The sequence below is a fragment of the Podarcis tiliguerta genome (assembly GCF_965153285.1).
Source record: "Podarcis tiliguerta genome assembly, chromosome: 5".
NCBI lineage: Eukaryota > Metazoa > Chordata > Lepidosauria > Squamata > Lacertidae > Podarcis > Podarcis tiliguerta.
The window spans coordinates 63845649-63864211 of NC_139538.1; the positions used below are offsets into that span (position 1 = coordinate 63845649).

Here is an 18563-nt window from a genome sequence, read left to right on the forward strand (position 1 = left end):
TTCAGCCTCAGTCACACACTTTTGTCTGCTGCCATCCCAACAAAAAACCGCTTCTCGGTTGCCATTTCTTATTGCTGAGTGAGCACAGCATCCCTCTCTTCCTTTACTTTTACTAGGAAGCTTCCCATCTCCTCCGTGGTTCATTGCTCCTGGGCAACACAACCCTCACAGCACCCCTTTGGGGACGAGCTGAGAAGAGCTTGTGTTGGCAGATAAATCATTTACACATTGCACAAAGTTAGGCCCAAAGCAGCCTCAGGTGGCTTGGGAGGATTTTAGGTGTGACCTGCAAAAGATGTAAGAAAGAAAGAAAATCTGAAGCTAGGCAGAGACTTGAAGGAGGTCTAGTAAGAACTGCCTCTACCCCTGGAAGTATCTCAGGGTTGCCACCTTGCAATCGGATTCAGGGCATTAAATTTTCCACTGTAAAACATCCCTAATTCATCCTGCTAATGCATTCACCCAATGTGGTTAGTAGGGACATGGTTGGTCTGAATAGTGAGGGAAGGGAGAAGGCAGCTGACAGGAGCAGGCAGCAGGATCTACCACCGTCTCACTGGTGGCAGCACACTTTGATTTATTGTCTTACTACAATTATTTCTCCATGCAACTCAGTGTGGTGCACATGGCTGTCCGCTAACCTGTTTTAGCCTCATGCCCGACTCTGGAAAATAGGATAAGTGAAGAGAATACGACCAGTACAAGTGTTTCCCAATGAGCTTTGTGGTTGAGTAGGAATTTAAACCTGGAACACACTGGTCCTAGACTAACCCTTTACCTACTACAACATATTGCATATTGCTGGACTACAACTTCCGTCATCACTGACCATTGACCATATTAGGTGGGGTTGATGGGAAATGGAGTTCAGCAACATCTGGAGGACCACAGGTTCTGCATCCTTGGCACACTGTGTGCCTAGTGCTGAGCCTCTTCGGCTTGTCAATCAGAAGGTCAGCGGTTCAAATCCCCATGACGGGGTGAGCTCCCGTTGCTCTGTCCCAGCTCCTGCCAACCTAGCAGTTCGAGAGCACATTAGTGCAAGTAGATAAATAGGTACTGTTGCGGCGGGAAGGGAAACGGCGTTCCTGTATGCTCTGGCTTACATCACGATGTTCCATTGTGCCAGAAGTGGTTTAGTCATCCTGGCCACCCGGAAAGCTGTCTGTGGACAAACGCCGGCTCCCTCGGCCTGAAAGCGAGATGAGCACCGCAACCCCATAATCGCCTTTGACTGGACTTAACCATCCAGGGGTCATTTACCTTTTAGCTTTTATATACTTTAGTTACTAGGTGGTACATTCGTCTCTATATGGTCCTCAGGACTCTCTCTCTAAGCTACACCCCCTGTCCCCAAGCCAGAACTTTAGTGTTTTTGCCCACTTATATTGTGTCCTTGAACTCCAATAATGCCTCCTGCTTGTGCAGATAGATGACAGAGAGGGGCTTGTGAATATGTGAAGATACTAGCCCATTGTACGAAAGTAAAAAATACATTTATTACCTCTGGCATGTGGCCGTCAGAAGGGAATGCAGTCTTCAGGCTGAAAAAGGATCCCCATCCCTGAATTAAATGTTCAGAGAGAAAACATGTTATAATGCTTACTTTGCGCTATCCATATTAACTCTTAGGAAGCTACTATGCCATTAGTTGCTTTTGGATTCCAATTGAAGCTGCGTTTAAGGTACAAAACAGTGCTGAATCTTGAACATAATTATTTGGATGCCAAATAATATATATATTTCTTTGTGTCTCTTGCAGAATCACCTGATGTCGCTCCATCTGTTGTTGTTCACACCACCGTTCCCTTTGGAACTAGCCACTTGGAGTCAGACAAGGAAAAGGTTCAGCAGTTGATTCTAGACCAGCTGAAAGATGTTGTACCTAGTTTGCCTGAACCAGCCAGCATCAAGTGCCATAGGTGGAGATATTCTCAGGTAATCTATAATAAAGGATGATAGCAAAATGCCCAAGTCCAATGATAGCTTGTTCGGGAATGTGAGAGGCACACATGATTTTTATTCAAGCATTGCACTGGCTTCTGAACAGGGACTCGCTGTAGTTTGTTCAGCATTTTGTGAGACATCTGAATGTAAGCCACCTACATAGCTCTATTGTATCAGGATGTGGCCCCTTGCTGAAGCTCTGTAGTAGAGCACAAAGAGCCAGGGCTTTGTTATGAGGGCACATGATGCAGTCACCTCATTGTAGCTAAGCAGGTCTAGATCCAGACAGCAGGGAGACCACCTACCAACACCATTTACAGCACTTTGAGTTCTGTATGTGTGGGTTTAGTTGATTTATTGGCATCTCCAGTTAAGTATTATGCCTGCCGTCAACTATGGAAAATGTGCAGAATTGGGTTAAGCATTCCGTGAGGTTGACCCATTCTAAGGTAGGTTCATACCCACCTTTTTTAGAAAACCACCCTGCATGGCTGGGATTCCATGCTGCAATGGCATCAGCAGCAATCATGGTGGTCAAGCGTATCACAGAAAGAGATCCTATATCCATGCACCACTGTGGTGTGAAAACCTGGTCGCACAGAGGGCCTGAAGTCTATTCTTTATTCTGCTGTATCCTTTCTGACACTGTTAGTTCTTTGTTCTTGCTACAAGACAACTGAGTGTTGCAGGCCAGTTTCTTATCAAATGTGTGAAATGGAGCAGAGAAGCTATTGCTATCTTGGTTCCCCGTGTGAGTCCCTTCTGGAGATACATGCCCCCCCATCCCAGGCTGGGCTTCCACCTAACCAGATGCTGGGAACAAAAAATGGTGCCTCTGACGCAATCCTGGTTAGCTATTTTCCTATCTCTGGATAAAAGGTGATAAAGGGAAATAGTATACAGATGACTGTCAAATATGAGACACCTTGCTCCAGTGGCTGAAATGGCTGTTTTGTCATATATGTCTTCTCTTCTTCTATGCCTTCACATAAAGAAATGGTGCCGCAACATTTCTATTAGGAGAATTATATATATATGTTAACATATATCAACTGTAATGTGTGTGTATACTGTACGTGTGTGCAGATAATTACCAGAAGATGCTGATAGTTACCAGCTGTAAAAATAAAGATGGACACATATCTGAAGTGTCTAATTCAGGCCAGGCTTTTCAAAATTCTTTTTTTCCTTTTTAAATGAAATTTAGCAGCCTAACCACTTAGTGCAACTCAAAATGGTGTGTGGGTGTGTGGGTCTGTGGATGTATAGATATAGATATAGATATAGATATAGATATAGATATATAGTTAGCAGTTAGTTATGGTTCTTCCATGATGCCCCATAACCAAGGTTTTCGACAGAGGACATCACATCGCACAATGAATTTCACAAGATGTTACAGGACAGGACCAGACATGGAGATAGACCTCTTAACATTCACAGTAAGCTGTTTGCTATTAGGTATGTTCATCACACTGCCCCTGAACCAAGTTAAGAAACTGTTTTGTTTGTTTTATAAAAAGTCCGTTTTTTAAAGACAATACCCTCAAGTAACCAGCAGAAGTATAAACAATAACAAACAGCAAAGAAAACAACAATCAAACTGCAAGATAAAAACATCAAGGCCAGCAAATTAAACAGCAGCTTAAAAAAACCAAAAACAAAAAGACAATGAGAGGATCTTAGATACATTAAAAGCATGAAAGAACAGTATAATCTTTGCCTGGCACCCAAAATATAACTAAGGAAAGATCCCAGAAAGCATATCTAGGGACAGGATTCCATAATTTGGCACCACCACTAAAAGGACCCCCTTGCTTGCAAGCACCCAGAAGACTGAAGGGACTCTGAAGATAAGTTCATGTTGAAAGTGGTGGTTCTTTACACACCCTGACCTCAGGCTGCTCAGCTTTGAAAATCAAACCTATGATGAACTTGAAAAATAAATTCCCCTGGAAACAGTGGGTATCTTTGATGACTGCATTTGCTTGTTTTCCTATTTCTCTGCTTTGTTTTCATTTTGTACTGTGCCTTATAAGCCATTGTTTTAAATCGCCAGTCGTCTTGTATGCATTGGTAGAAAGAGGCCATATAAACTTAGCCGCTGAATAGTCAGTCACCTTTCCATTTCTGTCATGGCTCTGGAGCCTGTGTTTTTGAAATTAAAAGAGGAAAAATAAATTTGAAGCCACGGTTTTTGCCCGATGCACATGATTCATATTCATCTTGTAGCGTGGGTTTGTCCCTTGTTCTTAAATGTTGCAACCACAACACATGTGCAACAGCCTCTTAGGAGGTGAGCATAGCTACCCTGAAAGTTGAGTTTTATCACTCGCTCATCTCCCCCACTTTCATCTAGCTGCAGAGTGATCTGGCTCCCTTTCTGTCGAAGGAAGGGGCAAACTGAGCTTCTGCCTCAGCAGCAGGAGGCTCAAATGCCACTCTTGCTCCAGAGTGGCAGGAAGCAGCCTCTGAACCAGCAAGAGGCCGTCTGAGGACCAGAGGTTAAAAATACTACCATAAGGTAATCTGTTTTGATCATAATATAATAGCAGCAGCAGCAGGATTTCCAGAGTGGTTATCATTATGGCAGCTAGATTTAATTACAAAGATAAAAACACCAGGTTGTTAATTAGGTTTATTGTGGTTATTATAATTCATCACTCGTGCTACTGTAATGCCCACAATGCCTGCACTGTAATATCTGGTTGAAATTAGGGACATGGTATTTAATTCCTGGAGCCCAGAGAGAGGAAGAGAGATGCACAACTCTGAACACAATTCATGGATCTTAGGGCTGCCATGGAGCAAAAACAGGGGGCGCCACTGAGGCAGCCAGTGCTTGACAAGTGTGTGTCTCGTAAATGTGTTTGCAATTATCTCTCTGCCACATTTCATCTTTTAGGTAGGCATCTAAGGTTTCAACCCTATGCACCCCTACCCTAGGAGTTAGCTTCCCTAACAAACATCATCAGCGTCATCACAGCGTACACCGCCTTTCCACACAAAAAAGATGTTGTGTTGTCCACAACAAGAACAACAATACATCACGTAATCAGAAATTGTAAGAATAATTTCACACCAACAGCAATAATAAAACAGCAACATACAAGGAACATCCAAAAGACAACAACATTTCAGTACTATAAATGTAGCAAGATTACAACACCTGGCCACATCAAAAATAATAAGGGTGCTTTGAACAGATCTTTCCTTGGACCTAGATATTCTCTAGCCACTAACAATAATAATAATAATTAATAATAATAATAGTTTATTATTTATACCCCGCCCATCTGGCTGGGTTTCCCCAGCCACTCTGGGCGGCTTCCAACAAAACACTAAAATACAATAACTTATTAAACATTAAAAGCTTCCCTATACAGGGCTGCCTTCAGATGGCTTCTAAAAGTTTGGTTGTTATTTTTCTCTTTGACATCTGGTAGGAGGGCATTCCACAGGGCAGGTGGCACTACCGAGGAGGCCCTCTGCCTGGTTCCCTGTAACTTGGCTTCTCGCAGCGAGGGAACCACCAGAAGGCCCTCAGCGCTGGACCTCAGTGTCCAGGCAGAACGATGGAGGTGGCCTTCTGTGTCCACTACAGGTTAGCCAAGAACCAAGCATAGGGTTGTGTGGCATGGTACTTTAGGGCTAGGCATATAGCTCAGGGCCAAAGTAAAAGAGACATGAAATGATTCTTTGCATTTAACATTTATGCAAACCTTATAATGCACATAATGACCCCCGTGCCAGATAATGTCCTCTGCATGTGAAATCATAAATCACCTAGTGTTTTGGAGAATGTTGTCAGCAATATGTTGGTGGCACATAGCTCCACTTCTCCTTTACATTTGCAGGTGAGGCAGTGTATGTGCTGGACCATTTTCTTGCTTTGGTAATGGACTGCATGAGAGCCAATAAACTGAAGCTCAATCCAGATAAGACTGAGGCATTGTTAGTGAGTGGTTGGACTGAATGGCTGGGAGGTTGTCTGCTCTTGATGGGGCTACACTTCTTCTGAAGGAGCAGGTACATAGCTTGGGGGTACTTTCCTGTCACTTGAGGTTCACGTGGCCTCAGTGCCGTGGAGTTCCTTCCATTAGTTTGGCTGGTGGCCCAGCTGCACCCATATCAGGACAGGGTTGGTCTAACTGCTGTTGTGTATGCTCTGGTAACTTCTAGGTTAGATTACAGCAATGCGTTATACATGGAGCAGCCTCTGATGACAGTTCAGAAACTTTAGCTGGTGCAGAATTTAGCAGCCAGGTTGCTCTCTGAGGCAAGACGCTTTGAGCATATAATGCCAATCTTGGCCCAACTACACAGGCTGCCAATTAGTTTCTGGGCCCATTTCAGACTGCTGGTTTTGACCTATAAAACCTTAAACAGCTCAGGACTGCAGTACCTCAAGGACCGCAACATAAGAATGGGCCTTTTCTGCAGTGACTCCCCATTTGTGGAATTCTCTCCCCGGGGAGTCTTGCATATCTTTAGGTGTCAGGCAAAACCATACCTCTTCTCCCAGGCCTTAAGATAAGTAAACTGTGACCTTTTAATCTGGGGAGGGGGAGAGAGATACAGTGGAACCTTGGTTCTCAAACGGCTTAGTTGAAGAACAAATCTGCTCCTGAACGCCAAAAACCCGGAAGTAAGTGTTCCGGTTTTTGAACATTTTTCAGAAGCCAAACGTCCAACGCGGCTTGGTTTCTGAACGTTTTGGAAGTCGAACGGACTTCCAGAACAGATTACTATTTGATGAACCAAGGTACCACTTTATTGTTTTGGTTTGTTATTATGGTATGTATTTCTTCTGTTTTTATATTGTAAACCACCCTGTGATCTTCAAGTTAAAGGTGGTATAAAAATTTAATAAATAACAATGGTGGTGGTGGTGGTGGTGATGACAAAGAGGTCTTTGCCTGCCCCGTTAATTCTCACATGCTTATATATTAGATGTGGCTGATTCATAAGAAGCTTATTTGTCAGCCATAGATCTGTCCCCGTAGATGGCATTAAGTGAATGTAATTGAAGAATGCATTCTCAGAAAGGAAGCTCCCTACAAGAACTGACTACGCTTAAGTGCTATACAGTGGTGCTCACTAATTACCTTAAAGCCATTTTTGCTTTAACATTCCAATCAACTATTGACACAGCAGCAAAAGGAGAAAATGAAGGGTGGACGTGGTCCCCCCCCCAACCCCCCGAGGCTTTCAAGCGGGATTTATTCTTTTTGTTAATTCAGTACAGCCATTATGCCCTTCATATGGGCCAAATACAATCCCAGGATTAAAATGCAGACATTACAATTATCCATGGAAGATGTGGGATTAGTCCTCCCAAACTTCTATTGATACTACTTAGCAGCACAGCTGCCGTACTCTATCCCATGGTTTAATTATGATAAGACAACATTAGCATCAGCAATCAAGGATTCCTGAGCCAGAAAGTCTTTTCAGCCATCATGTTGCATTGTGGTAGGACTCGGGGCGGGGGGGATAGCCTGAGCAATATGGCCATTTCATACTTTTTTTATAAGCAGCGCATTTGCTGTATCATTGAAATTATATGTTAAAGGAGCCCACATTCCTAAAGCAAAGAGGTAGTACCATTTAAAAGCAGACCTGCCTCCCATTCCCAAGCGCAAAGGGTCAAGAGGCACGTTGGCTTGGTCTCTCCTGCTGAATCAGAAGGGCATCTCTGTCACAGGTATCGTACAGCCCAAACGACCCTATGGAAGGGGATTTTGAATTTGGATGTACAGCACTGCCAGCTAATAATAATCCTACATGGGCATTTCTTCCCTGGGTGTGTATATATATGTGTGCATACTTGCGTGATTGCTGGATTACAGAGGGGTTTGGACTAGATTACCCTCAGCATTTTATCCAACTCTACAATGCTATTATTCTATGTACACACTGACTAAAAGATCCGATGTGGCCAAAGGACAGAAGACCTCTTTTAACTTTCTTCCCCTCCATAGGATAGGGTTCTCTTCTGTCCATTGTTTGAAGCAAAAATTGTAGGTCCAGAGGCTTGTGTCTTGCCCAGTTGCTTCTGCACACCTGTTGTTCACTCCTGTTGCACCCTGCTCCCTTTCAGGTGGCCCTCTTTTGCTTTGTCCATCCTCTTCCCCATTACAGTCCAGGACAGGTGAGCTAAGCTCCCTCGTTTTAACTGACTTAGAGCACTAGGTAAATTCTTAACAGCAGAGGGGCTGGATTTTCCAAGTCCCAGTTAAACACCTGAGGCACATGAGGTTTATTATCTTGTAGACAGTTATTTTTCTTACGAATGATCGGAGCTGTTGTTGCTCGGTGCCATCGGTTTCTTACTAAGCTTGATGCTTTGTGCTGCCCTGTACCTAGTGGCATACAATAATACAAGGGAAGTAGAGCAGTAAACTTGACATTTGTAGTTCAATTGCACTTCTGAACAAATCTTTGATCCGGAAGAAGCAAATCCAAACTAAACAACAACAGATTCCAGGGAAGAGTCAAGTGGGAAACTTTACTGGGAAGATTTGAAGGGGGGGGGTTGCATTCTTCTTCTTAAGCTGTTGTTTGTTATTTTTTTAAAACCTTCTCATTTGTTTTGCTGTCTTTCACTTCTACAGTATATCCTTTGGTCTCACTGCCAGAGGGATGTACATCTTTTGATCTACCTAAAAGAACCTTTACTCTGAACCATGCGTAGATCTATGTCCCATTCCCCACCACCACCACCACCAAAAACATTAATGTTCATTTCTACTGTGTGTTAAAATGGGGTTTGGTTGTTCAGATGACTTTTGCTCCAGTTGTTGTCATTTCAGTTGCCACTCTATTCTATTTCATCTAGTTTCACATTTCACAACACTGATACTCTAAGGCACCTAAGCAGCATCAAAACCAAATACAGTTATTTGAAACAGCAACAACAAAATCAAAAAAGCAGCAGACCCTTCCCCTTAAAAAGTTCAGTACCATAGACAGAAAGCAAAAGGTGCCTTGCAAACAGTTTGTCTCGGAGTTCCAAAGCCTTGAAGCCACCACAGTAAAGGCCCTGCCCAGGGCAATTCCCTCCCATACTTTAAGTGAAAGAAGGCCTCCAAGGAATATCTTGAAAAATAGGTAGGTTTATAGTGGAGAAGATGGTCCTTTAACTCCTCTGAATGGCAGTCAAAGATTAATGAATTGGGCCCTTTAAAGTGGGCCCAGAAAATGAACTGGGAACCAGTAGAGTTCATCAGAATTGAAATACAGTCATACCTTGGATCCCAAATACCCTGGAACTTAGACATTTTGGGTCCCGAACGCCGCAAACCCGGAAGTGATTGTTCTGTTTTGCGAACGTTCTTTTGGAAGCCAAACGTCTGACAGGCCAATCAGCCAATCAGAAGCCGAGATTTGGTTTTTGAATGTTTTGGAAGCCAAACAGACTTCCGGAACAGATTCTGTTCGAATTCCAAAGTATGGCTGTATATTCTCTGTGGTCCATCCTGCAGTTTGGTGGCCACATTTAGTACTAATTGTTCACAAGAACTCTTCAGAAGCAACCATACATCACAGTACAGGATTTGAGTAAAGCATGGCACTGATTAGCTTCTCTAAAAAGAGTGATAATTGCAAGTGAATCTTAATAATGTAAGCCACATAATAATGGAAGTAATAATGGACATTAGGCGTCCTGATAAATATAATACAATTTTCATAGCGTTTGAAATTTCTGGATGTTTTCCCATTGTTGATCAATATTTCTGGCAAAATGAAAAGGAATAGAAAACTGGTCTGAAACAAAAAGAAACCAAATTCAACAGAGAAAATTGCAGAGTTCTTCAGTTAGAGGGAAGGAAATCAATTGTACAAGTATCGGATTTGGGGGAATACCTGTGATGTCTGGATCACAGTCCTGCACAATGTGAACATGAGTCAGCTGTGTGATGTAGCATCAATACAGGCTAATGCAGTTTTAGCCTGCAGTTAATAGAGCCATGGTTTCCAATACGTAAGAAGTAAAGGCACTACTTTATTCTGCACAGTTCAGAGCTCATCTAGAAGCACTGTGCACAGTTCTACCTTCACACTTTAAGAAGGATATAGACAAACCAGAACAGGTTCAGAGAAAGGCAACAAAGATGATTGAGAATCTGGAAAATAAGGCCTATGAGGAAAGCTTGAAAAAAATGGGCAATTTGGGTCTGGTGAATTCTGAGGCAGATTGCAACAGCACTCAGATACCCAAAGATTCTCACATACAAGACAGCAAAGATTTGTTCTCTGCTGCCCCAGAGGATAGGACTAAAACTATTGGGCTTAAATCGATATAGGAGGGTGGATTTCAGCTGGAGAAATGTCTTAGTAAGAACAAGCCTATAGTCGAACCAGTTATCTAAGAGAGAGATGGAGGTCTTTAAGCAGAGTCTAGTCAAATCATCAGCTATGGGTTTCTTGTACCGAGGAGGGGGTTGCACTAGATGCCTACAAGGCCCCACTGAGTTTGGTCATTCTTTTCCTTTCTTTCCTTCTCCTTGTTGTATTCATTCCTGGATACAACTGCTATTTCACTGGGGCATGCCCTGCCCCTGCCCTCCTTTCCGTGACAATGTGGAGCGGCGAAAGCTGGTCCCAGAAGCGTGCGCCTGGATTCCTCCTGCACGTATGTTCTCTGCAGACAGATTGCTCCTAGGCACTGCCATAGATGCCGTGCCCCTCTGCATGTCCCTTGAGCAGCTGCAGCTTTGAAAACTGCAGTCTGGCACTGCGTTACAGAGTTCGGGAAAGAGAAATTCTCCCTCTCTCTCTCTCTCCCATTAACTCCTCCCACACACATACACCATCAGCCTGAACAGGCAGGCTTACGGATCCATAACGATAGCCGTGGTAGCAGATGTCACAGTAGTGCTCTGCATGACTCATCTACTGTACTCTGCGCTCTCCAGAGAGCCCTGCTTTTTATATGGGCTCGTTTGCAAAAGGTGGAATCAGGCAGGCCAAACAGGCCACCACGAGCTGTCAAGTCTCGAACTGCCTCCTAAAAGCACATCCCTTCCATTATTAAAGAAAGCTCAGTGGCCCACATATGACAGCTGGCTTGCAATGGCTGGAGACAGTTCTTTCCTTCTCTCCCCCCCCCCCCCCACTGCCTTTTAAACAAAAAGAAGGCCACTGGGCATGCTAAATGTTAAAGGGAGCTGATACACATGGGGAGGAGAAACTTTGCTGGGTTTACTGCGCAGTTGGTTCTTGGCTGCAGATCCTTAACCACAGTGGTAGAATATGTAGAGGGAATATCCACTGACTGTGTTGGAAAGGCTGGTGCAGGAGGCGAGGAGAGAAAGACACAGAGAGATCCAATAGGCCTCTTTCCCATAGGAATGTGTCTGGCCCCTGATAACAGGATGTTGGATTAGATGGGCCTGGCGGGCTCTTCTTAGGCCATGGCTTAATTTGGTCACATCACTTTCCTGTTGGCCCCTGCTCCACTTGGTTTTCACACCCTATCTTCCCCTTTTCCTCCTTGTACTAAATAATTTCTTTCCCTTTCTTTCTCTCATCCTGCAGGCTCAGCTATTTGTTCTCTGTAATGGGTCAGTTGGGAATTTCCAAGGGGCTGCTCCCCCCACCCCCAGAATGGAAGGGGGAAAAGAACTAAATTGGACAAAAGTATCTAAAAACAAAATCCAATGTTAAATTTAGAAAGTTCAAGGCACTGTATACTTAGATGGTTTTTAAACTATGCTCAGGGAGCAGCAGGGTAAGAGAAGCTCAGCCTTCTCTCACTGTATTTTCAGTTTCATGGCTCCTCCAGACAGTCTGTTGAGCATCCTGATTTGCTTGCACTAAGCTTACAAGGAGGTTGGATTGTACTCAGTCTCTGCCTGGACACAACAATGAGCATTCTGATATGCTTTCAGGGCATTTGTACTCCTGGTTAATCATTCATTCATTCCACGCTTTTCAGTGCATTTCCCCATCACCTTCCTAACTGCAAAAAGCCTGTTTATTTTTTAAAAATTGTATTTGTTGTGCTAGGATGGTGGAGTGCTTTAACCCACTTCAGCTATGCAAAGATAAATTTCCCAGTATGCACTTCAGCCCTTTCCATAGATTGTTGACAGCTTGGAAGTTCCCTCGATCAAATATCATGGTGAGCCCTATCACCCCACCTTTCTCCAGAGGAAAGAAAAGGGCCTGGGTTCTGTCTGTTCCCTAACTCCATCAACACTCAGCACACACACACACACAACAGTGGATATTGAATTGGTGCAATAGCCAAGCATGCTACTTGGCATGAAGTGCATGTAATGTAAAGCCCTGGCTTTACATGGCTCTGTCGATGGTGAGGATGGGTATTGGGCTTTATATTACATGCATAAAGGAAAAGGAAAATGCAGGCCACTCTAAATTATTCATTGATCTCAGTTAACATGATGCACAATTCCTTCTCTTGGTCTTGCCAGAAGATGTACATTTCAGTCAATATTACAAGCGTATCTCTGATTCAATAAATATTAGACAGCAACATTCATAAATATTGGCATCCATCGCAGTGAAAAACTTAACCAGGAAGAGCATAAAATTCGACCTTTTTTCAGCCATGTTGATTGCTTTGTCGTCACATGCAGCCATTAGCATCACCCACGTTATTCATTCCCTTGAGATTTTCAGCAGACTTCAGCAAAAGCCACTTGGGATGTTTCAGTTCACACATCTTGTCAATTTTTATGATACAAAGGCTGATGCTCTTCGTTAACAACTGCCTTCTAAATAAAAGTTTTGCAAAAGTTGGTGTTGCAACGCTTGGTGATAAACATGTATAAGATAAAGCAATAAATGAGTAAAATAAAACTGATTAAGGAGGAATGTCTCCATCAGTCAGGCTGAGCATGATGTTCCTGTGAATGTCTTTAGTTGTTAATTTGAATACGAAACAAGAATGCTGAGGTTTAAGACTTGATGTTGGATTTGCTTTAAGAGTTGTTAGTAATGTTTTGCCTGCCTTACTTTAGTTCTTTTTTACAGTGTGTTTTATTGATGCTTTCTCATATTGTATTTACATTGTGGCTGTTAGCCGTCTTGAGCACCATTTGGTGGAAAACTGGGTACAAATTTTAACACATGAAATAAATAAAATATGCCTTTTATCTGCAAGCTAAATTCAGTTCAGAGTTGAAAAGGGTTAAAGGTTAAAAATTGTTGGTGCCGCCGGAGCAGGACTTCGGGGCAAAAGTCAAATGGCCCCTCTCAGCAGAATGTGGAAGTGGGCCACCAAATGCAGTAGAGCAACCAGCTAACTACATTTTGAGAAGGATGTAGAGTAATATACATTACCATTGGGGGTGAGGACTGCTATTAGACTATTAAGTCCAGTGCTTTTGTTCAGTCAGAGCTCGCTGGACGTCAGTTCCAGCACCTCTCAGGTGGGTGCCATTGCCATTCTAAGAGAACGAGGGAGGTTTCATGGTGAGTTCCGGCACCTCTTTTTCTATAAAAAAAAATAGCACTGATTAAGTCTAACATTAACTAGGCATATTTGTAAGCATTACCAATGCCATTTTTATAAAAAAAAAATGGGACAATAATTGTCAAAGAAGGAATTCAAACCTACAGAAGCAAGCAACCCAGTGCATAGACATTGTCTAGTAATATAGACTGCTACATGACAATGCAGAATTTCTAAAAGCAGACTTTACAGGTTTGCAGGAGTGAATAATAATAATAATAATAATAATAATTTCTGCTTGTTGTTAGAAGGATTCAGCCATCTCAAGGCTGGGTGAACTTTGCTATGAGTTATATATATGGAAACAAGGCAGCACAGGAAGATATCTTGTACTGAAGCAGACCCTTCCTCCATCTGGCTCAGTGCTGTCCACACTGCCTGGCAGGAGCTCTCCATGGTGTCAGGCTGGGGGTTAAACCTGTGACCTTCTATACAAAGCAGATGCTTTACCACTGAGCTGTGGAAGAGGGGGCAAATGCAGAAAGGTCAGGTGAGTAGGCAAGAGGGTAAACATGGGGGTCAAAAGAGGGAGGCAGTAGGTAGCCTAGGAAAAGGCATATGGTAGAAGTGATAGCCAAATGGAGAAGGGATGGGGATGAACAGGGCAGGTGAGGCAAGATGAGCAGGAAAAGGCGGGAAGCAGGAGAAGGCTAAGAGTGCAGGAGGACAGAGAGCGAGGCCAAGAGGAAGGAAGATGGGGCTGGCAATAGCTTGCTGACTCAGCTGTGGCTCATCTTTATAGCCATACGGCCATATGGCAGGCATCGCTTTAATTCAAGATAAAGTATTTCCCTATCGCTTCTTTCATCTGAGTCAGAGGTTTCGATAAGCAGTCGTTGCTGTTTTGCCCTGTTGACATTAATCTGTGGATGTGTCCCTTTTATAAAGCCCAGGCAAATTCCATATCTGTAAACATATAAACAGCTATTTCCATTTGCATCAGCAGTAATCACAGTCTATGTTCCTTTTTATTTATATTGTACTCTCTTTCTGTAAACAGGTCTATTGATGCTAAAAGGAATCTATTCCACTCCTCTCCTAACAAAGTCAAGGGGGGTGGGGGACCACGCATGCAGTGTTTACTTTGCCCAGAGAAATGTAATGCCGTTTCTCACTGTTTAGAGAATTCCTTGACCATTAGCAATATCATAGGATCAACATACATTGTGTTTTAATGTACTTGATTCGGACCACTGCTTCTGTGCTCTCGTCAAATTGAGAGGTGTTTTTGTTTTGTTTTTCATTTTAATAATGCTGAATATCTGCAAACCATTGCTCCAGCCAAATCCCAAATCCTGAACTGATTCTGGTTGACCCAGGATTTGGCCAGAGTGGGTTGAGGCAGCCCCAGGTCTCCCAGATCAATCTGTGCTTGTTTAAAGGGTCGGTCAGGAGGTGAGGTGAGGAAGGAGTAGAAGGAAACACATGCACACTGCCTCCTTCTCCCTCCCCCACCTACCCACCCAATGTTCAATTGTGGTTTTAAGCCCTAATTAAAAACTCTGCAAGGCCCCAATCCATTTCGGGCCCTGGATCAAGGTCAGGAACAGATTAGGGCCACTCAAAAGGGCCAAATGAGGCCCTGAATCAGATTAGGGGCATTCACAGCCATAATGCAAACCTGCACAGTGATAACATGGCTTGTGGGCAGAGGCTTAGGCATGCTCTGTCCAGAGAGGCCTACCTGGATGCATTCTTTATCATCTTTTTGGAGCCAGCTGAAAACCTTTTTATTTACCCAGACTTGCAAATTGTACTTAAATCCAGACTCTTAACTCGATTCATTCGCTCACAGTTGTAAGGAGGTTTTTGCTACCTCTTATTGTTGTGGTTGCTTTTAATTGCTATATCTTGTCTTTTTAACATTGTTTTGTTACAAGTCAAACAAGGGATATTTTTGGTGGGTAGCTATATTAAATGATGATGGTGTTGTAGTACTAGCTGTCGTAAGAAATCTCTTAATTGGAGTCATAGCCTATATAAGACATGGGGATTCAATCTTTCCAAGTTTAAATCTGTTTATTTATCGATCTAGTCATGCATCCATTTATTTACATTTATATCCCACCTTTGTTCCAACCTGAAACCCAAGGCAGCGTCAATTGATTTTCCCAGGGGGACTCCCATCCAGAATCTTTTTGCACCCAGACCTGCTTAACTCTAGCAATCAGGGGTGTTGTATCATGCAGCTTCAGATTATGCTGAAATTGGTGAGCATAGAAGGCAACTCCTAGGAGCTGAGGTCCCTTCGTCCCGTCCCCCCATAAAATATTTGAAGGGGCCACTCTCCCCAAAAGTTGAAGGGAATTCCCATTCAAATGGTATGCCATGTCTTTTGATCAAATATGCGGGGTGGGACTTACCTCCCCCCCCCCAATATTTTATTTAAGTTGGCACCCATGTTGGCAGGTGCAGGTGAGGCATACCAAACCAACTTGGCTTGGCAGGTGCCATACTGGGGGAAATACTTTTCCCAGAGCAGTTGGCTCACGTGTGCGGCAGCATGCCATGTGCAAGAGAGAATGAAAGACCTCCTTCGATTCCCCCATGAGATCCAGCAAGGAAGGTAAATTTACGAGTGAGTGGAAATGGCTTTGGAACCAGAAAAAGCAGGCTTCGGTACTTTGTATTTTCTTTGAGACAAGTATTGTGTGCTGCTAAGATTCGTATTGCCGCTGTTCCAAACTCGGCAACGTCAGTAGTGCAAATGTATTTTAGGCAGATGGCCTTCATGAATTTTATAGAGGTTTCAGAGCCTTTTCTCTTCTCATGTCATAAAGCATTTTACCATAGAATGAAAGAGCACTAAACATGTTTGTTGTGATAGGTGTCAATTATTATTAAAACGAAGGGACTGTTTCTTCCAATTAACACACGTCTTTCCTTGAAATATGAGTTACTCATATGTCATGCAATATAATGAATAGCTACTTATTTTTCTAATCCCCTCTGTGTTTTGTTTTTTTTCCAGGTTACCAAAGCTTTCCCTGGCAGTCCAGGACAAATAACTCTCCATACGAAACCGTTTCTTGTCTGTGGAGGTGATGGATTTATTCATTCCAACTTTGATGGGTGCATAGATTCAGCAATGAGTATTGTGCAGGCTTTGAAGTCCAGTTTGTAGGATTTTTCATCATTTGTTTGTTTGTTTCCTGTCCCACCCCCATGCCATCTTATTTCTATGACGAATTATACAATAGACTAAAGCTTGATATACTTGACCTACTTGACCTCTGTTTTAAGGAAATAAATCATGAGAAGTCTTCAGACGTTTCACAGATTTATTGCAATAGTTGGAAATGTTGCTTATTTATTTGCTCTGCCTTGAAGACACTCACTGTGATAATTTTTCTGGCTTCACAGAGTGTCAGACATACATCAAAATGGTTGTATGCCTTCTGTCTTCACCCACCTTCCCCAGCTCTGGGCAAAATATTTCCACCAGTTTTAGATGGGTAAGGGGGAGGAAACCGTAGACTACCTCCTTAATTATTATAGGGACCAACCACCAAAGAACAGCAAGCCAGTGTGGTAAATGGGTAGTTGTGTGAGTCTAACTGGGATCAGTCATCTGTATTCACCAGTTTTAGCATCTTATGAAGTCACATGATGCAACCACCATGCTGGATGCAGTGAGGCCTAGATGGGAGGCCACCTGGAAAACCAGTGGACACTAGATTGAGTTCCACAGTGGAACAAAGTTGGGATATACAAGCCATGGTGGTATGGCTTTCCTGCCCATGATCACACGCTAAAACGGTCTTGCAAAATGTTCAAGTTGCCAAATCCTGGGGAAGCCAATATCATGACACAGCTTCTATTTCAAAACATGCTTTGGATGTTTCTCTGTTGCACAGAAATGACACGAACCAGTTCTCTACGCAGTGATGTCAGTGCAAAATGGGAAGGTGGTGTGGTGACAGAACAGGAAGTGCAGGGGAACTGATGAAACCTTTTCCTGTGCAGCAAGGTAGCACCCAAAGTCTCTCATAGTACGTCACGGCCTTGCACTTTTTTTCAGAACCGTTTTACCATGTGAATGCAAAGGAATTTCACCTCATGGTGATTATTCCACCTTTTAAAATGGTCACCTAAAATCACTATTGCCAAACAAAGGCCTTCTGAAAGAATTGTGGAATTGCATGGTTTCACTGAAGAGCATATATCGAATATTTTGTGGCTTGAGTTTTCCTTGCAAACTTCACTAATTATTTCCCTCAACATATTGCTTGCTGGAATATAGTTTGAGAATCACTGAACGAGATAATAATGTGTCCTAAAACAATTAACAGTTTGTGATTTTTTAAAAGCCATTACCCTGACTTATTTACCACAGTTCTTTGTCGTATACAGGCAGTGGCTTTGTGTGCACAGTATCTAAGGAATCTACTAGAATGGCAGAGCTATTCAGGCGGCAATTCTATACCCATTTACCTGGGAGTGAGTCCATTAAACTTAGTGGGACTTACTCAATCATAGACATGTAGAGGAGAGCACTGTTACCCCATTTCCTCTTTGATAGTGAATGAAAATGCTTTGCTTTTTCTTATCCTGTATGTTGTCTGGCCAACAAACAATCTGACCATGCACAATAAGGAAGGAATTAAGAGGATTTGAAAGAAACTTAAGTCGATTTATGTTTCTTCCAGCAATCACATTTTACTCAAATTGTTATCTTGAAGTGTCCGCTAACATATACTCGCTTGCATTTGGGCTGCTGCAACTTTCAGTGTAACAGACAAAAACAAAACCGGGAGACAATTGCAATAGCTCAGTTGTTTGCTAGATGAGTGGGTGATTCTTAAACTGTTGCACAGTCCACAGCAACTTGGAGGTTGCCTCTAAGATAACAATGGAAATAGAGGGAAATGCTGAAAAGCCAGCAGGTTATTTGAAATATGGTAGCTGCCTGTATGGTGGAAAAAAAATTAGTTTTGTTGCTGATGGTGTTGAAAATGTGAAGTTGAAAAGCAGCTTGACTCTTCAGCAGCACAAGTGGCTACAACAGAAACATCAAAAAACTTCAGGCCATGTGCCTGATTCTCCTCGGTAATCTGACTGGTGAGGTAGGGTAGGAAGAACACAGTTCCTTGCATCCAGTGCGTTGTGAGGAAAAAATGGCAGCCATGAT

The 18563-nt window shown here is 42.9% G+C and overlaps 1 protein-coding gene across 2 annotated transcripts in view; it reads left to right on the plus strand.

Annotated features, from left to right (window-relative positions):
- RNLS (renalase, FAD dependent amine oxidase) overlaps positions 1 to 16699 on the plus strand; it is a 91514-nt gene extending 74815 nt beyond the window's left edge. For both annotated transcript variants that reach the window (XM_083443753.1, XM_083443752.1), the window contains exons 6-7: positions 1763 to 1938; positions 16404 to 16699. In XM_083443753.1, coding sequence (XP_083299879.1) covers positions 1763 to 1938; positions 16404 to 16556 — 329 coding nt within the window. In that variant the 3' untranslated portion in view covers positions 16557 to 16699. The remainder of the gene's footprint in view (positions 1 to 1762; positions 1939 to 16403) is intronic.
- Positions 16700 to 18563: the final 1864 nt, after the last annotated feature.